Raw genomic sequence first — 25,923 nt, 5'->3', positions numbered from 1 at the left:
ACTTTAGAAAAAATAAACAGCCTTTTGTGTTGCATTATATTTCTTCTTGTCTATCTTGTTAATCATGTCACATCCCTACCCCGAGTATGGAACCAGTGACTTAGCTTATCATGTGGCAATAATACAATTTAAAAAGCCTCTGATACAAGCTAATGTTGATGCCTTTTTTCATTTGGCTTTGATTTGAACATCCAGTATTTCCCTACCAACACTCGCTGGCAAATTTGCAATCACAGTGTCACTGATAACAAGAACATAATTCTTTGTGGGTGCAAAAAGCTGACAACATTTGTATCATGACCTCTTTTTTTTTTGGAAAAGCTCCCTGTATCATCACTAGATAGACCTATCACACATCATCGGTTTGTTAATGAGAACAGCCTAGGCAGAGCCACTCACAGATGCCTATCGAAGGCAGAAAACAAAAAGAAAATGTAAGTAAATATGGACTGTAATTAGTATGACAAGGTTGAAAAAACAGATAACACATCGCAGCAGCCCGAAGGCCTTCTCTCTCACACATGCGCATGCACATGGAAGCGTGTACATACACAGGACGCACACAGGCACTCGACTATATGCACAGGCACACACACACATACACACACACACACACACACACACTGGGAACAAATCAAATGTTTTAATCAGCTTGCTACAGCACATAATGAGGATCCACTAAGCCCCAGCTATCAGCTGCCATCGGCCACTTACTTGTGCCTTCAAAGAGCTGATTTTTCACTTCGTCTACAACCAACTTAACACAGTAGCTATCTAGAGTGAACGCAGTCTTTGCATGTGCAATAAAACCTGAAAAGTCTAAGTGATGTTTCAGCAAGTGATATATATGCTGTAAAGCAAGGAAGCAATTATGTGCGAGTGGACGAGACAGTGCAGTCTATAGGGAAAATATGTGCGAGCTGATTACATCCTATTTGTCACCAGCGTGATTTACTGCACTGAAATACTAGAAAACGGTTGTACATACATGACAGCTTATGATATGCCACGCCACACCCCATAAATCTGACAATACATGCAATGACCTTACATACCTTGCATAACCCAACTCACTCCTACACTAACAGATACAGTGTCATATTTACTTCAAGCCTTGAGTGCACACACCTTGTGATGCAGCGCAATGTGCACCTGGCCTAGCCACACCTACTGCATAGCACAAGGCAATCACATGAATCAGTCAAGTCAGTTAAAAACAGACTAGTTTCCACAGAACTGCAGGTATGTCAGAATTCTTACTCAACAGTCCAGGTGTGTGTGTGTGTGTGTGTGTGTATGTGTGAGGTATACGTGAGGAGATGCACAGAATGTGTGCAGGTGGGCCTCCTGGTGCAGTTTATGGCCTCCTGGCATAGCTCTGACCTCTGTGAAGAGGATTCACAGCTCCAGCCCACCAGCTGGAAAAGTGATGACCTGAGAACTGAACAAACCGAGAGACTCGTCCTCCTGTCCTTGTCTCCTTCCTGCCTGCCTGCCTGCTGTAGTTTGTCCTTAGTGGGAGACATGCAGAGCTGGGTGCACCTGCCTGAAGATATCAAGCTGGATGAATCCCTGTCCTCCTTCAAATCACTTCTTAGAACTCAGTAGTTTAGACATGATGGAACTGCTTGATTTTCATTAATGCATGAAAATATTTTTAAAATTAGCTTTCCTTTTCTTCTTCCTAGCTCTGTTAATATCTCACTGTCTTCAGTTTTTTGTTTATTCTTTAACAAACAATGCATACAGTTTTGTGTATATATTTAGATATATGTATGACTATGGATTTACGAATTAATATGTTATTAAATGTTAATGTTATTCATATATGGGTGTATGCATGTACTGTATGTACAACACTGAAATCCTGGGTGTGTAGTGGTATACATTGCATGTAAAGATGTATGTGAGTTTATGTTTTCATATCTTTGTAAACATTGTACACTTTTTATCACTGATGTTGGAGCCAAAATTATGACTTGATATTAAGTTTTATGTTGATTAATTATGCATAAATGTAATGAAAGATGGGGAGTTGAAATAGATTCATTATAAATTATTGGAATTGTGTTGACAAATTGTTGTTGGAACGTTGAGTGTAGACATTCCTCTTCTGACAATCAGCTGATTGAGGCAGTAATTGTACCAGCTGGTATATAAGAGCTCTGAGCTGTTATGAAGCGTCTGTTCTTTGGTTTGTAGCCACACGGTTTTTTGATCCCTGGGTTGCGATAAATGTAAATTGTTTTTTATATCTTTTATTTTGCTACTCTAATATCAACTCTTCTGTATCATCATCTGGTAAAAATCATCTAATCTGATCATAGAAAAGAAGGAAAACGTATCACAATGAAAACTGAACGAGAAGGGAAAATAAATATGATAAAAATCAAGAACTTAGTGCGTTGACCCAGGCCCATTCCAAAGAACAAGAAGAGAGCAAATATGGTGATGGATGATTGCTATTTTAATTATTATTATTGTTACAATCACAAATTCAAACAAACAGTTGAATGGATAATCTCATGCTTATACTTATTTACCACCTTTTTCATCATCGGTTTCATATTTTTCAAAAGAAAGGCTTTTGACTTGTAGATTGAATTTAAGTTTACCAACATTAACAACAGAGAAAAGCTGTCCCATCTGTGCCAGAGGTTGCTATACATATCAAACCTAAAGTAAGCTAACTCGAGCCTCTGTATCAACATCCGGTGCAGCCTGCTGTAAAATAAATGACGTTGTTAGCTGCAGTCTCGCAGGTGAAATGTGATGCTGCTACAATTATTCTAATGCCAGCATGCCAGAATGCCAGTGCTACCAAATGCTGCTGTCAACCCAGGGGTTTAATTAGTTTGGCACGTGTGCCACTTATAATCACCTGCCATTACCAGTTCTGGCTGCATCTGCTTACACGTCTGTCAGTGGCAGGCAGGCTGTGTATGTGTGTATACTGTAGGTAGGTGGGTGTGTCGGACGGTGGGTTGGTGGGTGTATATTTTGGCAACAGAACATAGCCCTTAACCAACATGAAATCTAGACACAAAGGGTTCATTGGCACGAGTTCTTTCTCTCTACAATCACGCACTGTATATTGATATATACACATATGGAGAGAGATAGAAATCGTGTCTACACAGGTGTCTCTTTGTAAATGTATATTAAACATTTTTAGTCAAAGTAGCTGTCAGGTAAATCCAGGACAATTTTATTAGTGGTACAGACTTGTCAGTCGTCCGTCTGTACAGATGCATGGTGAAAACAGAGGGGAGCAGGGCTTCGTAGTGTCAAACTGCATTGTGAATAGAGCTACACCTCAGGCTGAATACATCACATTGTGATTTCATGAGAGCTGGAAGAGGAGGAAGAAGAAAAAAAACTTCAGGGTGGCTAGTGAATCTCAGCCCAAAACAGGAGAAATGGAAGTTAAAAGTGAATCGTTCACTCCCCCTGGCGTAACAGTGGCTACCTCTAGGGCTGGAGGAGGAGGAGGAGGAGGAAAAGAAGGAGAAGAGGAGCCCCCCCTGGCTCTCACAGTCATGTGACTGCTGAGCTCAATATCTGAAGGATGGACCTCAGGCTGTGTATTTAGCTATCAGGTCATGAGCTCGTGTGCATGTGTACAGGTGGCTCCATACGTTTGTGTGTACTGTATGTGTGTGCAGCAGAATACGTACATTCTTTCCCACTGACAAAACAGCAACTCAGCTCTCCTGATTCACCTACGTCTGCTGCAACACAATGGCTTTAACTATCCCTATTCTTTCCAGAAAGTTCCCATTTAGCACTAAACCAAGGCTTCAATATTGTGCCGCCTCAAAAACATCTGTCGGGGACTTGTGTGGCTACACTAATTACAAATATCTGCAGTAATCCGGCGCCGATAAGAGAGTCATTACTCCACCAGACATTTATCACTATGGGATTGATGACCCATTTCAGAGGCAGCCTTTGTACGGGGAAGTGAAATCGCTGATATCCCTTTTATCCAACATCGCTGCTGAAACCATCCATTTGTCAGGAGGCAAGCTAGTTAGAATTGTAATTAACAGCTATGGACTTTGCCCCTAATAGAATTTTTGCAGGAAACTGCAGATTGACATAGGAGGAGACGAGGGGGGAGTTTTACTGTGTTTTTCTTTTCTTACTAATTGCCACTTGGAGTGGCTGTCTGTTGAGAAGAGCTGCTCTACGCTCTGTCAAGAAAGTGCCACAGCAGCACTCCAGTTTCTCCAAATGCAGAATTTCTGTACATTTGTAAATATGTAAGCATAGTCAATTAGAGATGTGCATGCACAGGCGCATTGCTTCAATGCAATAATCTGTCACAAACACAAATGCACATTCATAGGTCAAACATAAAATATGCACTTCCCTGCTCCAGTACATCAGTTATAGGCTTCCTCTGACTTTTTCATACTCAAACACACTTGCACACCCACCTACCCACACAGACACGCACAGAGTGGAGCAGCAGATGATCACAGTAGGTAGGGACTAAAGGTCTGGCCACCTGCCGGCCACGTCCCATCTCTGTAGCGGTAATGAACAGAGACAGCTTGGGGACCGCCCTGTGAGCTTGTCCCCCCTCCCAGTCTCCCTGCTTCGGGGCAGAGCTGGGGGCCCTGAGGTGACAGGGACGCCAGAGATGTTCCACACACTGACAGGCAGGTCTTACCTGGCCAACCCGCTGTACACATTGGCCCAACGACACACACACACACACACACACACACGAACACACACATACACAGGGACGCAGGGAGATACACAAAGACGTGCATGCGTGAGTGCTGTATATATGTGCGCACTGTTACTGTTCACACGAGTTCATGTACATACCCATATGCACAAACCAGAGCACACACAGACACACACACGCTGACCCGGTGTAATTTCTCCAGCACACGGCTGGTGACAGGAGCAGCTGCGGCCGCTACGGCAGACAGATGAAATTTTCATAACTATCTCCTCCAACTTCCATCCTCACCTTCAGGATAATTTATGACCTGCCTGCCAGCCTTGAAGAGACAATATGCTTGCTATGAAATGAAGTGTTCCAGCGGCGTAGGTTATAATTAACAGTGGAGGGGAGAAAGATGTGTGTATATCGGGTGGGAGGGGTGAAGGTGGGGAGCAGCCCAGGTGGGGTGGTTGTGGTAGATGGGGTGGAGAAAATAAAGAGGGAATGAACATGTGGTGTGCATATCTAATGTATATACATCACATACTGGACATTACTTCTGTAATATTAATATATATATTAAATAGCAAAAACACTACCCGAACCAAAGAAATATCTAACTTTAAACAAGTGCCTCTAACAAATCATACACAAAACACTGTGTGAAACCTTATGAGGGTCTGATATGCAGTTTGCATGTTTACTGTGGCCTACACTCACCACACAAACATTTTTCACATGTTCAATATTTCAGCATAGCAATCCTTAATTGGTACAATTTCAATTTGATGTTTTAAGGAGAATAGCTATCCAACCAATAACAAACAGGATTTAGATGAGATAAGCTGTAATGACAGTGTATTTTCTGAGCACACCCTCCAACAACACCATAATGCTATGTTCTTGTCATTTGTTTCTCATGCCTGCCACACATTCTCACCCAATCATGCTCTATCAGCTCTCTGGGATAATGGCTTTGACCAGAAAGAATGTCCTGGTTTTCCTGACTACCAGTAAAACAGGCCCAAACCCATTCCCTCTCCCCCTCTCCTTACCACATTGTCTTTTCCAAACACAAATCTTGTTTCCATATTAAAAAAGGCAGCACTTAATGGGTAACTGTCTCTGCAACAAGTGTGTTGAAATGTCTGTGGGACTTTTAATGACATTTTTTAACTCTCTTTCTCCCTTTCTGTACCGCATTGCATTGCCAAGCCCTAGCTGTGAAATAGATGATTATGAAATGACTGTTTCCATTAAAAACTGTAAGCAATTTAACGCAGTTGTGACTCAGTCATGGATAAGCAGGAAACCGAACAAAGAGAAAGAGAGAGAGTGATACCGATTCCTGCAAGTTGTAAGTCTTCCATCCCCACTCCTAACCACAGAACGAGAGAAAGCATGTAGCTCAACGGCTAATTACTGACTTGTTTGAGAACCAGGCAAGATAGAGGTAAGTGCATATTTACACGGCTTGAACTTGTTTGTACAGTAAGTGGAAGGTAAAGGAATAGCATCATCAGTCATCTTGTTCAAAGTGCATTCCTGCAAAAATAAGACACTCTCTGATGTACTTTCCAGCCTGGGAGCTAACTAGGATGGGAGGACGATTGCTACGGCAACAGCAGCTGTGAGGTTCTGCTGAGGTCAGGACATGTCATGCATAACTGACTGATTGCTAAACAGGGGCGGGTGCATGAGAGAAGAATTCATAATTTACAATCAAGCACACACAAGCACACACCTCACAAACACGCAGGCCACAGTCGATCTCGCTGCACGCATGTAACCGGTCTAAGGGACCACACAGACATGTTTTAGATAAAGACAGACAAATTAGACGACAGAATCGCAGGCTAACCACTGCGCTTGCGTTAATTACAGGCTGGCCGGTGATGAAAGAGACAGATGACATGTCCTTATTTGTTTTCTCCTGCAGCGCCCTAAACCAAGTAAACACAGCGATGCAGATGACAGCAAACGAAGGTGGTACACACAGAGAGACACACAAACAACAAAGATATAGAACATGGTTGTGGGATGAAAGTTCCACCCACCATACACAGGTGTTTGCCCACCAGTGCAGTAAAAAAAAAAAAAAAAAAAAATAGAGAAACAAGGGCACAGCCAGAAAAACCTTTGGCTGGCAACTCATGCTGAGGAAAACAGACTGAGCTAGCCCTGTCTGTTCCTCTTGCATAACAGGACCACTGTTGTGGGGGTTGATGTAGAGGCAAATATGGGGCTGCTGTCTGGAAGATCTGATTAACCTGTCACCTCGGGTTGCAACTTACATCGCACAGGCCTGGTTGACAACATGCCCGGACCAACCTGCTGCCAACCAGAACACTGGTTTATGATGCCAACCCAAACACCACCACTACCCTCGCTAATTAAACCTTATTAACAGCTTGATACAACCTTCTCTTAACTGTACCCCACAAACCCTGCTTCCCAAACCCATCCACATGACAGCCAGCCAGATTTTTACAGTGAAAGACGGTCAGAGAATGACACGTTGCCTACATTTTAAAATTTCAGAAAGCCCTCTCATTCACTTGTGCAATTACAGCTGAACAGATGACAGCTTTGCTAGAGGTCATTGGGACCCTGTGCTCAGTAAAGCCTTGAGTATATAAAAAGAATGAGTTGTCTTTGGCATGATAGCAATCCCTGCAGTATAGTGCCTCCATTTCTAAGGCTTAAGGAGGTCATTGGCCACATTAGACAAGGCTGTGGTCTGTCCATCTTCATTGTGGGCACGACACTGACAATCTTTCCAACTCCCATCTGGGACAGGGGACCTCCATTGTCTCCTAACTCCTTGCTCCGCCCCTGCTCAGGAATGGGGGCGGGGTCTGTCAGGGACAGCACAAAAGAAATGTCACCACTCCTGGAATGAAGTGCCAGCCTACGAAGGTCTCTCTCCTCCTTTTTCTGTGTCTCTATGCATCTCAACAGGGGTGCAACTGGTAGCTGACAACACTGGTGGGGTCATCCTCAACTGGACACAGCTTCAACTTCGGCTTTCTGGCCTCTCTTGGCCCCAGTTGACCCTTAGTTTTGATGACAGACTGGGCCCTTTGTGTAGCAGCACCCTGTCCAGGTGAGGACAAGAGAGGATGACAATAGCAGGAAACATAAAGCCGATGGAGACTGGGAGACGGCCCTACGGGTCATGGGTCAAGCTGGACAGCTGAGTGATGAGTGCAGCTGTGAACACGTGGACCTCCTTCTCTGTCCTTTAGCCATGTCAGCTGATGTTGCCTTTGTCTTGGGATAAAGACCTCACTAACTCTCAACAAGTTAGAGAGAAGTAATAAACACAGACAACAGATGTACTACGCCACAGAGTGTACAGCTAATATATTGACAACCTAAGTTGTATGGTTTGGGTCAACTGCATGCAAGCAATTTGCCTTTATTTAATTTAAAAATTGGAATAGCTGTCATTTTAAATAATGCGTTTTATTTCTTAAAAATAACAAAATACAAACTAATGTCAAAACTACATTGACAAGGCACTAGATCTCTCATGGACACATAACTTTACCTGTAGTAAACACTTGCATTATCTTAAAAAAATCTAATATTAGTACTCATAACATAACTTACAAGTTGTCATCCTTGAGGGAAGAAAGGGAAAAAGCTGTTACATAAGTCAGGTTTATTTGTGCAGTCAAATATAACGTACAATGTCTAAATTAATATGAATGCACATGATGTATTTTCATCCCTGGCTGCCATTTTCTCAAATGTTTAACTCTTTTCAGTAGCAGACTTGTTTGCACTTGCCATCTTTTCTCCCTTCTCTAATGTGAGGAGCAGCTCTGTGACACGAATGAGAAGGGCTATTTTAAACCTTGTTACGTATTACCCATGCCTATTAAACAATGAACACACTGCCTCCAAACTACAGCGACGTCTTGATTCATACATCCTGAGTCATCCCACTGTTTCCGATGCCAAAGGTCATTTGCTGCCTACTCTCCTACCGGCCCACACTAATAGATGGGAGGACAGACAGGGTTTGTCAAGTCAGGCACAAACTTGGATCATAAACACCTCCCTCCACCTGTCTCCACTCCTCTTTTCTCTTGCACAGAGGTGAGTCAGGTTTGCACTCTGTTAATCTTTCACTACAGGCCTCCTCGCTTTTACACTGGCCCGCTGGAGAACAGAGGAAGGGAATGAAAGAGGGCTAGTAAAGGACGAGAGTGGATAAAAGAGCAGGAAGAAAAAGCCATAGAGAGGGCCAGATGGGCACCTTCACAGTCCATTTATCAAACCCAATGTGGCCCTCCCCTCCCCTCCCCGCTGCTCTCATGTCCTAAACCCCCATGTAATTCTGTAATGATTTTCATTATCATATAATGACCTTACAAAGCCTACAGCAGTTTGCATGGTCAGTACAAAACTCACAGCTGTTCCCTTCAGTGTTTGCTCGCTGGGTGTGACAAAGCTTTTTTTGTTTAGTTTTTCTGTTGGTCAGGGCAGTGACCTCTAGGCTCTGGAAGGTCAGCATGAGGTCACCTCATCCAGGAGGGTCAAAGGTAGCCATACTATAAGCATACAGTCACAATAGCATCACAACAAGTTAAAGTTAAGTTAAAATATAGCACTTTTCAGAACAAAACTATGGAAGATTGTTGGATTTTGTGTGTATGCACTTCCAGTGTTTGTCAACCAGTGAATGCTTCTTTACCTGTATTTGCACAGATGTGAAACAACATCTATGCAATTTTCAAAACCTAATAATTCCAGTGCCTAGTGTTTTGAATCTCTATTGTTCTGGTGCCACTGGGATATGCCATTCCCCATCCTAATAGGCCTGCTCCCTGGAGATTGTGCCTTGCTCTTCAATCTGTACTTCCTGTGTGGCATACTCAACTGCTCTGCTACGGTGCAGTCACCCACCCACATAATAATCCATCTATTTCCAGGGTACTCACGGGGCATTTACCGAAGGGACACAGAGGGCAGCATCTATCAAAGAATTCACCATGTGCATCAGGAAACCCAGTTACCAGAAAAGCTCATAAGAATAAAAAAGATCTCATAACTTTGTTGGCTCAGAGTGAATGAATGGACTGCTTCTGCTAGCAGGGCGAACCGAGGCATCACTCACTCTGAGTGCCTATAAGTCACTTGTGAAGAACCACTGGTCACCGGGTCCAATTTCTCTTTCTTTCCTTCTTGCTAGTACTAAAAATGCCCCGGAGGCAGAAAATGGCAGCTAGCAGGTCCACGTTCCAGTGCACAGAGTGCTGCTTTAACCGGTGTTTAAGAAACAAAAGTCAGCGAGAAACTTAATCAATCAGTGCTGGTTGTTTATGTTTATGTGCCTCTAGCAAGGGTCATCAATCATGCTTTTTTCCATCCTTATGTGCTGAACGGAAACCATGGAAACAAAAGGCAGTATTATGATAAAAGCCTGCCTGTTGCATATTGTGTGGAAACCTAATTAGGACGCCCGATATAAAAAAGAAGCAAAATGAATCAGCAAATTAATTTCAAACGTCCTATTTTGGTGAGTGCTTTTATGAAAATAAATGAGGGTTTGAATACATCTGACTGAAGTGAACAAAATTTGCCTTCTGTGTGTCTGATTCTGTAATATATTCTATCTTTAATTCAAAACATTGACTTTACCTCTCCAGAATGAATTTGAAAAAAAAACACAAATTTTTCCTTCCTTCACAAAGAACTCATAAGCAGCGAATCTCTAATCAGAACCAGCACGTCTCACTTAACATTGCACATAGCCATGTGTTTAGTTTTGTGTAAATGCTATCTGTTGACAGCCACTTGACAGGATGACCCCTGGCTTTTTTGTAAGTGGGGGCGGTGGGGGGTTAGGGACAGGCATTTAATGTGTGTAAAGGGGAGAGGAGATATCTGGAGCAGCTGGAGTTCAAACATATTGTGTGGGACGCTTGCCCTCCTCCAAAAACTAATCTAATCAGTCTTTCACTGCTGATAGAGTAAACGTCTGTCTGCTCCCCTGACAAGGACTGAGCATTTCCTGTCCTGGTCTGTGATACTGCTTGTCAGGATCTTAGGGTGGGCTGAGCTACATATAGGGATAGACATGGTGAGAAGGTGGTAACATTGCATTGTGGGTGGTGGGCGAACCCGGGATGGTGGGGGACAGTGCTGATGTTAGCCCGGGGGTGGGTATGGCAAGATGGTTTCTAGCTTTCAGCACCTGCAGCTGGAATGCACTATCAGAGCAGGCCCTACATCAGAGCTTTGAGGCGGTGGGCGTCGACGCAGCAGAGCAAGGTGTGTGGAAACAGCCTGTTTACAAGGCTCATCTGGATGGGGCAGAGCTAAGGGTCAACTAGAGGGGACGACTCAAAACAGAGGGGCGCCATGGAAAGATGAGGGACAAAACACTACAGGAAGTTAACATATATCTTTCAAAAGGAAAGATGTTGCTTTCAGGAATTTCTAGTCTGTGGATTCTGCCCCTGGCACTTTTGCTTTCTTTAGTCTCTGGATCATGTCTGGTCCAAAGCATGTGTGTGTTTGTGTGTATGTGTGTGTGTGACACTGAGGTCAAATCTGTTGATAGAGACAATAAGCAGGGAAACATATGTGACCGTAGATTTAGTTTATACATGCATGCCAGTGTTTGTGTGTGTCCTTGCTAGTGTTGAGGGAGAGAGTGACTGAGAGAAGGGGCAGCTAAAATAACACAAAACTGTGTGTGTGTGTGTGTGTGTGAGGCCCGTCTTTATCTGAATGAATGGCCAGTGTTCTAATCCCTGCACTCTCTGCCCTTATCTGGGAGGAAGGAAGTGACTGGGCTTATCCAAGACACACGTGTCGTTGTGATAGCTGTGATAGCTGCCAGGCCCTCGGAGCACAAACAAACACCAACCACACCGCTGCATATCTGTGGAATTCACATCAGCTCTTCAGAAGGAATCATTGTCGATGCCCTCCCATTGAGAGTGGGACTGGAGTGATGAATCCTGATTATTATGCTTGTTGATGTGATCAAACACAATTTATAACCACAACTTATCTTATGATGATGCACTGCAGTTGTATGCATCCTACTCTATATCAACACTTTGACTTAACTACCTAAAGTACCAGTCAAAAGTTTGGACACACTTTCTCATTCGAATGAATGGGAAGACGTGTCCAAACTTTTGAGTGGTACTGTAAAGGAAATGAGAAGTATCCTGACTGTCTACATGAGATATTCTCACTTTGTGATAAAACAGCAACAATGTCAAGTGTGCCATGCTTAAACATTACATTTCTTTCACTCAAAACAATATTTTGACCGGACTGTACTTTTCCGACATGAAAATAGGACTCAATACTGGGTTACTTCTGTAATAATCATGACCATTTTACATAAAATGTGACATAAGAAGCAGTGAAACTCACATAACTGCTCATTTCCAAAATGAGTTTGGAGTTAAACTTTTATATGTACTGTATGCGATTCAGTTTGAGAAAGGGTTGATGCACAGTGAAGTGTCTTACTCTCCTTGTCTCACATGTCTGTCAGAGATTTATTTTTCGATGTCCAGTGGAAGGAACAAAGTTGGTGGTACAATGTGTTACCTGTCTCTCCATGTCTGTCTTTGCTGGTGTCTGTCTGTCAAGGCAGATAGCAGGGTCTCTGCCATCTCCCTCCTGCCCTCCCCCGCTTGGCCCTCCTCCTCCACTGTAGCCAGGAACAGCATAGTCTGAAAAATACAAGCAGAAGTAAAAAAATACAGTAGGTGGATCAAGCATACCCAAATGAAAAGATGTGCAAAAGAGAGTATAACTGAAAAAACATAACATCAACATACCTATAATCATTTAATTTTCTGTTTGCAATACAAAAGAACATTGGGCCTCATGTAGGAACATTTTCATATTCTTATCCTAAACTTCTCTCACTTTTTTTCTTAGAGATTTGCTCATACAAGTCAGATCCAAATCAGATTCAACATCTCTCTTAACTGAGAGTTAGGAGGAGGTGCGTGTTTGTGAGATATTATCCATAATCAATGGCCTTAAACTTCTACATAAGGCTACCTGTTCCACTTGGTTTGTAAGCTAGTTTCATTAAAAAAAAAGAAGAAGAAATGAGAGGTGATTGAGGGGATGTAACAGTCATGGAGATACAATACATGGAAAATGTTAGCCTATACAGTCAGTGATGATACTCTCTCTGGCACAGCGGAGGATGTTGCCCCTGACAGCGACCTGCATAAAGACCCTGAGGCAGCTGTCAGAGTGAAAGAAAGTTTTCTAACAACTGAAGTTGCCATGCCAAAATATGCCAATGAAATCAAAAAAGAAAGAGAAAAAATGTTCACCTCTGAGCAAATTGGCAAGCCATGATGATATGGTGAATACAATATTAATTTTGCATTAAGTTTATTCTTGTTATGTATTTTTATGTTACTTGATTTCAGACGCAAAGCCTTTTCAAACTGAAAATTCATTCGGATTAAGGCATTGTAATTCTTGAGACATGTCTGAGAAAGGTGGACTATCTCTACATGACTCATATGACAGGTCTGGACCACTTGTAAAAGTTGCTCATACCTAAAAGAAAATTCTTTAAGACATCTGGTGAAATCTCTATAAAATCACCTATACGGGCCACTTAAGAACAAATCTGTTCATACACGTAGTTCTTGCTCATTTTCTTAAAACAGTAGCTAAAAAGATGATGGCTGGTTTACTTTCCACTAAATCCTTGAGTAAGACATATCAAAACTATTTGGCTCTTTCAAATCTCCTCCTAAATATTAAACTACATGAAAGCAAGCGGAAAAAAAAACTACCTGAAGCAATTCCCTCCATCCTTGAGTTCCTATCCTCACTTTAGAAATTACACAGCTCTGAGTCAAGACTCCATTATAACATCCCCGGGATGGCATCATACAGTAAGTCTAGCATAAAGTCAGTTTCACATCAGAGGATGGGCAAATTACACCCAATATTAGAGTGTGAGTCAATTAATCACGTCCTGCACAGCACAGTGTAATGTGTGAGTATCCCCCTGTTGAACATGAATTACAGGCCGGCTTAAAGTGTGACGTGGCACATCAGTGCTAATCTGAGACATCCTGGCAAACCTTCGCCTCCAAGTCCTCAGCAGCCTCTAAGCTGGTTGAGAGGGAGTCAAATGAAAAAGGATCTGGCAGCCCAAATTAAATGCAGTGCTGTCAGCCACACTCAAATCCCTCTTTTCCCTTACCGTCTCCCTCTTCTTCTCTACCCTTCACAGACTCTCTCCCTCTCTGAATATCCTTAAATGTCTGCCCCCCCCCCCCCCCTCCTTCTCGCAGCCTCTGAGAAGTGATGGATCTGTAACTCTGACTGACTCTGACGCCTTGTTAAGAACAGTCTCTTCCTGTCACATCCACCAGTCAAGCGCGTTCATTTCTTCCCATTAACAGTCACTCGCCTCCCCAGTCATCCAACCCTCTTTTCAGAAAACCCACAATGTAAGGGAACCTTCATTTCTTCTCCTCTCCCTCTTTTTTTAATCCCTTTCTGACAATCTTCCTGTCTGTCTTAATTCATGTGAAGAAAGGTCTGATTGTCTGTGTGTGTGTTTCCAAAGGAGAAGAGTGTGATTTGCAGACAGAGTAATATGCTTACTTCCTCCACACCACACAGGACAGGTGTCAAAACATGTGGCGGTGTGTGACTGATTACACCTGACTCGGAGGAGACACCAAAGATTACGGTGACCAGGAGGAAGCAGGGCCGGCTGTACTCCCTATGGAAACTGTACCTTTCATTTTGGATCAAACCCTGTTCTCCTGGGATGAGTGACAGGCTAAGAAAGTGCCAGAAAGTGCATTCAGAGTGTATCACTATCTCAGCTGGTAGACATCATATTGTCATGGCGGCCCTGCAGCGCAGTTTCAGTGTTTCAAGCACAGCGCTGAAGAACAAGTGATTTGTAGTTGATCTCAAACCTGCTCTGACGTCCTTCTGAGCTTGCTGTAGCTCCTCCCAAAGCCGGTCTGGGAACAGACAGTGCAGTCCAATAAGCTTATTCTAACTGTTCTAACAAAATACAGCCAGTAAAAGTCTAATAATTCACCACATTTACTGTCATACTGACTAAGCTTTAGACGAGTCCATAATGCTTGTACATCATCACACCTATAAATGGATGGCTAATATGCATCAATAAAATTTCGGTCCCAACTAAAAGATGATGACAGAAATCACCAAAATAGTCCCCTGCAAACACCCTGAAGCTGCTCACCTCTTCCATTAAACATGTTAAACACACACGACAGCGTCTGCTTTTAGGGAGTGTGTGTACATTTGTGGGTGTGTATTGGAAAGCTTTTTTAATGTTTGTCCTAGGGTAATTTTTGTATTGAGTATAGGTGTACCTCTAATATTGTGAATGTGTGTTATCAAGCGCCTTACCCATGAAAATGTGGGCATGTGTGTTTGCGTGTCAGAGTGTGTTTGCATATGATCTTGTGTTTAGAAGACCCAGTGCTGAGAGAGGCCTTCAGGTTTAGCCCAAGGCTGATCCCCAGGCCATTTAGACACCCCACTGGTTGTTTACTGGTCAAGCCCGGCCTCAGTCAGCCTCGGCCAGACCACAGCCCTTTATCTCTGAGCCAGTGTTAGCACTACTCAGCCCCCTTTTTCCTTCTATTTACCCCTTGATGACAGTAGCTGTCCTCAGCCTCCATCTCTCTCACACTGATGCTGACCACAGATGTCCCCCTGACCCTGGCCACATCCCGAGGTGAACGAGAGGACAAGAGGGACCTAGGTACCCCCATTCTTGGTCCCCAGACCCCAAATTCAACCCTGTCTATTTTACTACGCATAAACATTTCCGGTCCTGTGCAGAAGAAGGGTTGGTAAACAAACACACAGCCAGGCTGAGGTGATATTTTGGTTGGTGGAGAGCTGGAGTGATGATAGTGTTCCAAGGGAAGGCTGGCTGGAGGGCAGCCTGGGGCAGCATACTAACACCCGAGCCAGGACTGTAGCTTAACACCAACAAGCATCTGTCTATTCCATCACATAACAACATGTCACTCATTCAACATAGAATGATTGAATGGGAAGATTGATTGTTAGTGCACACAGCGCAATATGGTGTACATCCCTTAAAACTTCACAGTATAGCAACCACAGGTCACATAATAGCTAAGAAGCAAGTACTCAAAGAGGGGAAGCTTAAAAAAAGACGCATGCAGAACTGAAGGTTTACACTCCATAAAACGGAGCTACTAGCTGACCACCAGAGTGTCTCAGAAACTGTTAACACCCCATGAAATGCCTTAGCTGACTTAAGACCAGGACTTTCAGGAGACCCAGAGCACTCTTAAGCTCACTGGCACTCTCTTATATAGGAAACCATTTATGCCTGCAGGCCACAAACACTTATAAATACCAAAACGTACCCCCCTTATTAACTATTTTAACAGAGAGGGGTGATTTCTAAACCAAAAAAGATAATCTTGATGAAGAATAGTTAACTAAAAAGGTAGGTGGTAAACAGACACAAGTAAAAACCAAACATTCCCCAGCTTTTGGCTGGTGGCTGGTGTTAATTTTCCACCATGGTGCCTAAGTGCACCTCTGTCTGTTGGACTGGCAGCCTCCAAGTCTGTCCCCCTGCCACTAGCATGTGTAACAGGCTCAGCAACAGGCCAGCAGACTCCCCTGCCTCCCTGTGTGCCAACATGCCTGTGTGCCCATATGGAGGCAAGCATGGCCCTGACTAGTAATCCATCCTCCTGTTTGTGACTGTTGAGCCACCGCTGGGGCCTTTAACTCATAGTGATGGTGTGCAAGCACTAAAAACCTCCATAAATTCAGTTCTATATTAAAAATTACATTTGCGGCAATAAGCTGCAAATCTAATCCAGGCTGACTACTCTACAATGAGAAAACCGTGTTTGGAGGAAAATCATGATACCTTTTCGAACTGCAGAAGAGACTGTTGACTACTCACTACTGTGTCAATTCATAACTTGAAAACAGGGCCTCGAAGGGTACGTTAAATGACAGACATGTCTTATTCTAAGATCATGACATTTATCGTATGAGTATTTAAAAAAAGTTTTCTAAATGTTAAGTCAGTAAAAATAGCAGATTCATGAATGAGGACCAATTGTGTGACTTACTTAGAGAACTATACACCCAAATAGGCTTCACATTACAGTACAGGTAATGCTTCTAAAACTGACATCGACAACCTTTTTATAATCTTTATCATGCCAAACGTGTCTGATGTAGTTGTTTCAGATTTAATACCATGAAAGAGAAAATGTTTCTGTTTAAGATGTTGGTAATTACCAGAGTGGCTAAACTATTCAAGATCAGCGGGGCTTCAACCCTAATCACCAGCACCATGACTTTGTTTTAGTTATCGGCTAAAACACTAATTAACACCTGATAATAATGGCAGGTGGATGACTTTGGGCAATACTATACTAATATCCATGACAGAGAACCACTTTTTTCAGACTATAGAAATAACATGAGATAAACTGAATTTCTAACACTCCTTTTGTCTGTTCAGCCTTTTCCTCTCGTTGCTCCCTGACTTCCTTTAGCCCACCTGCAGGGCTAGTGCACAAGCAAGGTATCTCAAGCTTTAAGGTTCAACCCTTTTCTCCAAAACTCCAGACACTCCACTGCAACAGTCAACGCACAGCTGCCCTGACATCTGATTTCATAGGCCTGGGGAGTGGGAGTTTGGCAGCCTCTTAGCTGTCTCCATCTCTTTCTCCCTCCTAATACAAGAAACCAATATCACTTTGACCGCTAGTGGAAAAAGGCATCAGGCACCTTGCTCGAGGTAATGGATAGCTTCTGCTCACTGATATAAACAACTGGGGAGTTGTGATCCTCTCAGGGCCAGTTGCAGTCTGGACAAGGGATCTGTGTGTGTTTGCAGCATGCCACCGCCAAGTTACTTTGCTCTTGGGGGGCGGGGGGGACTCTCCACCAGTGGAAAATTATATTAGCCCAGGAAGAAATAAGTCCAGACCACATTCACTTTTCTGTGACATCACACTTGCAGTCATAAAAAGTGTGTGTGTGTGTGTGTGTGGGTGTACAAGTGTGCTTTTTTCCTACCGTCTGTGTGCTGTCACATGATTACAGATGGCTCAAAATTGAGGCATATCTGAAATTAAATTTGTTCAGTTTCCATTACGTAAGATTGGTTGATAAAGTGTGAGTGTGTGTGTGTGTGTATGTGTGTGTGTGATGTGTGGCGTGTAGTGTGTGTGTGTGTGTGTGTGAGTGTGTGTGTATGTGTGTGTGAGTGTGTGTATAGGGGAAGAGTGAAGGGTGTCAACATTGCTGGCCAGGGCTGTCTTCCAGACCTTGAAGCTCCACAACCTTTGATAATATCAAAGACGAAACAGTGAGGAAAATGAGAGAAGAAAATTCTATAAAAAAATTCTCTCAAAGATGATTCAAGAAAGTCTTTTCCTTGTATGTCCGTGTGTGTGTGTGTGTCTTTTGAATTACCTGTGCAATAGTGGGCAGTTAGACTTTAAAGGACCCTTTACAATGTTTGCCCTGGACACTTCTTTACAGTTACTCCAGAAATGAACCTTTTACTGTCTTAAAATGATATAGAAATTTGAAAATAATAACTGAGAACATATTACACTGATGTACTACCCATCAGTAATGGGTAGTAACTCAGCTGTAACTCAGCCAAACTAAAACCTCGCTTTTGGAATCTCTGGATCGATCTCAGAACAGATTCTATTCAAAGTCTATCTAGATGTTTACATGATAAAACAAAAAAAACAACATCTACAGATCCCTAATTTTACTGTGTTTATGTATATGTGTGTGTATGTATGAGTGTGTTAATGTGCTCTCGCCATCTCCGTGGTGATAGAAACCAAGGCCTTTCTGCCAGATTGACCCTTGCAAGGTCACGGGCACCATCAATTATGTCAACCAGTAAAATGGGCTTTGCTACACACAGCAGATTATATGGAGTGTAAAACATTAGAAAAATGTGTCTGAAACATCAGAGTAACATGTTTGAAGTGACAAAGGGTTGGGGGTGGATAGAGACACTCCCAAAAAGGGAAGACCCCTGACAAGTGATTTTGTTTGAAGGCATTGTAACACAGTCAAGTGGGCAGGAATGCTTTCTATGGCCCTAACGGCAGTCCATCTTTTGGGCAGAATACAAGCAGGATGGAGGGACATATGCTTTCCACAGGGTCAAATGAAGCAGAACTCACAGGCTTTGTGGTGCTCCCTTTTGGTGGCGAGAAGAAAAGGCAAATCTGTTGTTGGGTCGTAGTCCCAATGGGCCCACAAATATCACATAAAAATTCACCGGCCTGTTTCTTGCAAGGCTTTTGTCCCTGTCTCATGATAAGGAGTGTGGATCCAGTTGGCCTTAATGGCTAAACCACATAGTTCTTAGTTTGAATGAGCTCTCCAGCAGTATGGAGTTATATTTGTGCCTCTTTCCTGAGCGCATGTTGGGACGTTTTAAGCACAGAAAAATATCTTTTGCCAGGGAAATAAAATTTGGTTGATAAATAATTATCACGCAAAGAATAATTTAATTTAATAGTTGTGTGTTGGCTAATATCCACATACGAGACAAATCATAACCTCCCTTTCAGTCAGTTATACTCATTCGCCCTCTCTAAATATTCCTGCTGTGTGCTCACAAACCCTCGGACACTAGTTCACAATGTCTGTCTTTCTCTCTCAATATCTCTGGACAAGAGCACTCTCAGGTTTGCCTGTGCGCTCGCTCAACTTGACAATGTTACAGTGTGCCACAATATCCAGCCAATCTGAAAAGTGGAGTGGGTCATTTCTGATTGGCTGTTTTCTTCTCCAATAAGATTGCTAGTAGTATTATCAGTTACTAGGGAAGCACTTGAAGAGGGAAGCAGGCACACCATAACCGCATGTAATTATTTTATACAGTTTTAGGTATATATCTAGTTTTATGAATTTTCCTTCTGTAAAATATTAGCTTGCAACCCACCTATCTTGACAGCTGGCTAGCTAAGTTCTGCCAGAAAATACAACAATAGTTAACAATAGTTAACTAAGCTAGTTGGCTAACTTGATGATTGCCAGCTACACAGTCAAGGCATTATAATTATTAATGTACAGTAAAAAAAAAAAAAAGGCTTTAACTGTGCCTGTAAATTTAAATCTAAGATACAATTTTGTTGGAGAGCGAGTGCTACATCTTGTTTTGAAACATGCTAAAAGGGTCGCTGATAGCAATTAGTAAGTCAGCCATACACTGTAAATATCAAAATTGCTTACTGCAATTTTCAGATTAGCTGGAATTGTGGCACACCGTAACACTCTGTCAAGTTAAATGAGCACGCAGGCAAACCTGAGAGCACACAGAGCAGAGATGTTGAGAGAAAAAGACAGACAGACAATTAGCGAGTGTCAAAGACAAAGCACACAGAGCAGAAACACTGAGAGGGGAAGTAAGTAAAACTGAGTGAGAAAGGTTACAGTAAGTGGATAATAGCAAACACACACATGTATTGAGCACAGAATAGATTTGTTTGCTCAAATCAAATCATTCTTTGCGTGATAATTATTTCTGTACAAAATATATTCTATTTTCTTGCAAAAAAATCTTTTTTTTCTGTGCTCAAAATGTTCCACTGCACGCTCAGGAATGAGGCACAAATATAACTCCATACAGCAGGCTTGGACAAGGGACACACACTTGTGCAAACCGCTCACTGGCCTGGCAAGAATGCATCATCCATCCATCACAAGGAAGCTTTGAGAGGCGGTTTGACTAATTCGGGACAATGAAGACAGAGCTGGACAGAGATGTTTGCGATGAGCGTGACACTCAAGCACCTTCTGCTCTGTTAAAACCCCCTTTCTCTCTTTCAGTGTATGAAAGCTGAGTCTAGATTCTAGCTAGATAGCAGATTGTGATCAGCACCTCACTCTCCTGCCAGTAAAAAGCTTTTTGCTGACTGGGGCCAAAGCCAGCCTTTCTAAACCCCAGAGTTACAGCGGAACACACACTGCACCGTACTTCAGGTCTTCAAAAATGCTAAACCAATAAAAAGGGTTTCCATCCATCTAGGCACGCTTGCATAGAGGAATTTTGTTTTAGTGGGGGAATGTGCCTGCAGGGGCTGAAATGTGCCGCTAACAAAGTTTTGATTGTGACTACAAGAAGTCTGAAGTATAGTGATTCTTCAATTTTTGCATCTGGCTGAAAACCATGGAGTCGCTGTAGTGAAACTAAACAGGCCTTCTTATGCGTCTACTCTGACATCAAATATGAAGGGACTATGGAGGTACAGTGAAAGAGAATGACTACATCTAAAGTACAACAGATTGAGATCTCCAAAGTTCCAAATTCCCTCCCATATAAATACTGTACACTATAATAAAGGCCATGAGGTTTGTGCAGAAACAGCCATGGGCAAACCTTGGTTTTATGGATACATTTAGAGATGAACATGAAGACTTAATCACATCTATTTTGTTTGTCTGTTATATTATTCTGGCAGCTCACTCTAACGCCTAATTAAGGTTTGACGTAATCCATATATTGTCTGTTGCATTATGATGTTGTTTTGTCCAATCCGACATCAGTTCTAGTTAAACTCCTAGTATTGATCATTCAAAGCACGGTGCTTTATGTGACATAAAAACAGGAGTGTCTTCAATCCGCTGCTTCCTTTTAGCTCAGTTGTGATTGGAATGGCAACAATTCTCTCCACACTACATGGCTATACAGTAATAGACAATGGCACACACCATGAAGTGGTTACATATAACTGGATTATGGACTCACATACTCCATAAAATGCTGTCTACTTCAATCTGGCGAAGAAGTCTCAGACACTCTAGCAGTTTTTACGTTTAATACTGTACATTCAAAACAGACAGTATATGATATGCAAAGAATTCCACTGTGGTGTGCATGTTAATATGATCGAATTAATTAAGGGGAATTAAATGTGGAAAAAGTAACATCATGTGTGTGATTATTGTATCAAGAATCTCTATTACATTGTGCTGTATTTTAACACCAAGAAGCTGCCAAGTTCTTATTTTCCTGACATTTGTGTTTGCTTATCATTTGTTTTCTAGGTTTAATCTTTCAACAAAAAAAGCTCATGAATGAATCTTTTGATCAGCATACAGCCTCTGAAGACTTGTATGTTTGTATAATTCTAAAAAAAAAAATGACTTAACTTGAATGAATGAATTAAAAAACACTGGCTGTAATGGTAGGACAGTAAAATATATTAAAAATGCATATTCTCTGATAAAAGATCATCAGCGATGTTGGGTAAACACAAAATGTATAGTGAATGGGGGAAAACTTGACATGGTGTTATTACTGGCTATCTGCTGGTTATCTCTACTGGTTATCTATTATTAATGGAAAAAGGGGGCATGTTAAAGTAACTGAGGTGTTCCTAAACACACCTGATTTTCCACACATTTACACAGTATACTCACCCCCCCCCACCATTGTGTTATGTTTGTATGTGTGATTGCTCCCCACCCAGCGAGCCTGATGAGAGCAGCTAAAGGGTGTTTATGAGATTGTTAGCCAGGAGAGGATGCCGCCCTGCAGCTCTCGCCCAAATAAAAGAGCCATTTATTACATCCAACATGACCCTCTCATTACACACAAATAGGAATTAATGAGCGCTATATCTGGCGCTCCCAGCGGAGCGAGGCGGGGCCCGCTAAAGGACTAGCGTTAATTACACTGTCCTACATCTCGCCCATTTAACACCACCCATCAGATCACTCTATCTGCAGGGGAAGGATAGGAAGGTGGAAGCGTTTCACCACCTGGAAGGATGGCCACTCTTAGTTTCACCGGTGTGGTACAGCCTGAAAATGTGCTTGATGTTTGTGAGTATAAAAGTTAAAGCTGCTTCCGTATTCCTGTCTGTAACTTCTCTGACATCCCGGTGACCTGCATATGCATGCATGAGGCTCACAGTCAAATTCAAACAATTTATAATAGCTTAGTCATTCCAGTCTAGTCTTATTCATTCATCCAATTAAATAACCCTAGAATTTTTATTTTTTTTAAAAATATATATATAATGGTGTATTCAGACAGTTGTCTTTTTTATGCCTGGGTTTTGTTTTCAGTTTTGTCTGTTGGTTATGAAAACATTTTGCTCGCCAAGTGTATCAATGACATGTAGTGACGCAGCAACACTGGTAGAGTACACAGAGCAGCAATGTGAGTGATCCAACAGGTTTAAAACAAGTCAAGTAAAAACAAAGGTGAGTTATTACTCAAACAGTCAGTTGTGAAAGTCAATTAGATGCACAGTATCTAATCTTGCACAGCAACTTCCTGGTTCAACAAAGTTACCGTAATTACCAAAGTTGTGTGTGCACACTGATTTACAAAGTAATGGACAATTATAATGGACACTTTGAGTGTGTTTGCTTCTGGTTTTGGAAACAATGAAAACATCTGGAATGCACACTCAGAAATAATGCTTGATAGCTACGTTATACTGGGTATCTTCTGAAAATCAACGTTTCTTGTCCAACAGTGATCCGGTGTAAAGCAGTGGCTACCAGTGTTAGGATCTCAAAAGTGAAACTGATGAGTAAAATGTTAACATAACCAACAGGCACGATGGTCAAAACTACAAAAACAGACCTCGGGTTATAAACAAAAGGGGATCTTCCTTTCAGACTTCACCAGGGAGAGAATCTGCTTTACCAGAAAACACACATATCAGGTTTGATCTCTGTTGGGTTATCCTCTTTATACTGTATATGCCTTGTTTTGAAAGGTGCACAGTCAAAAAAAAACAAGGCATGGAACTTCCCAGAATGCTCTGAGGACTTATACTTCCTCCTGACTGTACTCACATCCCTTTGTCTACAGCATCAGCTTTTCATTTCTTCCTTGTTTACCTTCTCTCATACACTCTTGATTCCGACTTAAATCTTTACCGTTATCTCTTTCTTCCCTTCACTTCTGATAATGTCACACCTTCCCTCCCTCATTTCATCTTCCCTGTTCCACCTCCCTACACCCCCCTTCATCCTATAAAACGCCACAATTATCATCAACATCTTTTTCTTCCTTTTCTTCACATCTCTTCAAGCGAATCAAACAATTTTACACCGTCTTCCCATCAGGATCACCCTATTCACTCCACTCATTGTTTTCAAGGGAGGCTTTATGTACTTAAAACCCTAACACGATAGCTGCTCTAGTGATTTTGAAGAATTAGAGCTACTGAGGTATTAAGAGGTTGCTATTTTTCTGTGCTAGTTGCAACGTTCGAACAAAAAGCTGATTAAGGATCAACTCTTCCCTAAACTGTAGACCTTACAGCCTAAGCCTTCCTCAGAGATGAAAAGATGAAAAGTGTCATTTGGTATAACAGGGATATTTGAATTTGTAGCTTTTAACCTTTTTATGTTTCTTTTGTTTTTATTGTATTGTGTGTATAGCATATATATCACAGGTGAGGTTTTTGATTTATGTTCTATTTTTTTTTCCCTAATTAGGTTTTTTTTGTTCACTTTGATGACCTATGGTTGGGGAAGGCAGCCTGAGACTGTGATTAGGAGCTGTATAAGTAAATGTGAAATGACTTGAAGTGCAGAGAAAACAATAATGAGGATCACAGAAGCTCATGAAGATCCAGATTCAGATTCAAATTATTTTGTTAAGAGGCCGTGCAGAGTTCAGAGTATGAGAGCAATATTTTTTGTTCACTCTGGCTTAAATAGCTCAACACCACGTCTTAATGTGCGCATTTCCGACCATCAACCCAATGAGAAATATTGAACAAGTGATGGACAAGCTTTAGTCATGTATTCAATATTCAATAAGACTAACATGTCACAAGAACACAACATAAATTGAACAAGAGTTTAGGGGTTTTTTTCTTTTGCTTTTAGTGACAAATCAATGTGGTTTTCTTGTGTCTGTGGAAATTTCTTTTACTCCACCGCTTTCACATGATTGCCTGCAAGAGTAAACAATTACACCTGGATCAAAGAAGTGGAATAATTATATGTCAAGTGCCGATTAGTAGTTATGTCTCCAGTCAACTATATGAGGGGCGGGCTTTTCTATAAGATGCTCTGAAATCTTGCTTTCATCTTTTTTATACTTTCTCCCCCATCGAGGCACTTCAACACACACACACACACACCCTTTCCTTGCATCTCTCTCTCTCTCTCTCTCTCTCTCTGTGTTGGTATGACACAGGAAGAAGCAGGGCCCTGCAGCCAACCCCGCCGTCCGCACTGAATGCGATTAAGCTGAGCAGTGATTAATCTGGGCTGCCCCATAATTCCTCTTTACCACTTTAATGGATGTTATCTCCCCTCCTCTGAAGGCTTATCTTGCTGATCGGGGCCAAGGATGAGGAGAGAGGGAGAGGAAGAGGAGGGGGTAGCTGTGGGTAAGGGGACAAATCAAACCAAATCCATACAGAGGTAAGTAAATGAATAAGTAAGTAAATAAGTAAGTAAATAAATAAATGCAGGGATTGAGGGAGCTACTAAGCGGATAAGGCAGATCAGGCTCTGTAAAGTGCTCATTTGTTTTCTAAGAAGACGAGACAAGCCGCCTTCAGAGCCTGCTGATACAGTAAAAACACTGTCAACATCACAATTCACAGACAAACAAAATAAATTATCCAAACCGCTGTCAATAAATTCCCCCACCCCCTCACTGTTAAGATGAGGGGTACTCCATACTGTAGCTGACATTCAAAGACTAAAATATGAGGGTTTTTTTTTTTCTGATGAGCTCATTTTACTTCATAAACAGCGGTGATGTAAAACAATGGTACTGTTACATCTGCGGTTTTCACATTGTGACATGACTCACAGGACTGACACAAAGTCAATGATGGCTAAGTTCCTCAAATACATTCCAAACGCAGTCATCCACAGCGCAAAACAAGTTGACTCAGGTCAAAGTCTATTGTAGGAATGAAAATGCGAACAGCTTTTCCCACCTTAGCTTTCCGGACAATGAGCTACATCCTGTTATTGGGAAATAATCATACATACGGTATATGAGGGATTGTTTTAATCATTTAAAATGAGGAGGGGCTCCGAAAAGGAATCATGTTCAAGAAGAAAAGATGAGCTGCTGTCAGGTTTTGTTCACTAACAGACAGTAATACATAGAAAGCAAAAGCAATTATGATTTGAATGTGTCTGTTCATAGACTGTGGCGCTGTGTGAAGCCAAGTCCCATTTTT

The 25,923-nt window shown here is 42.0% G+C and overlaps 1 protein-coding gene across 6 annotated transcripts in view; it reads right to left on the bottom strand.

Annotated features, from left to right (window-relative positions):
• Positions 1-25,923, bottom strand: part of fto (FTO alpha-ketoglutarate dependent dioxygenase) — a 121,377-nt gene that overhangs the window by 53,414 nt on the left and 42,040 nt on the right. For 5 of the 6 annotated variants that reach the window (XM_044330941.1, XM_044331026.1, XM_044331097.1 and 2 more), the window contains one exon: positions 12,272-12,396. In XM_044330941.1, coding sequence (XP_044186876.1) covers positions 12,272-12,396 — 125 coding nt within the window. Of the gene's footprint in view, positions 1-2,449; positions 3,353-12,271; positions 12,397-25,923 lie in introns of those variants that run through there. The other variant, XM_044331160.1, reaches the window with a different exon arrangement.

This window comes from Thunnus albacares, chromosome 1 (assembly GCF_914725855.1).
Source record: "Thunnus albacares chromosome 1, fThuAlb1.1, whole genome shotgun sequence".
NCBI lineage: Eukaryota > Metazoa > Chordata > Actinopteri > Scombriformes > Scombridae > Thunnus > Thunnus albacares.
The sequence above is the reverse complement of the archived record's forward strand: the minus strand, read 5'-3'. Positions and strand labels throughout refer to the sequence as shown.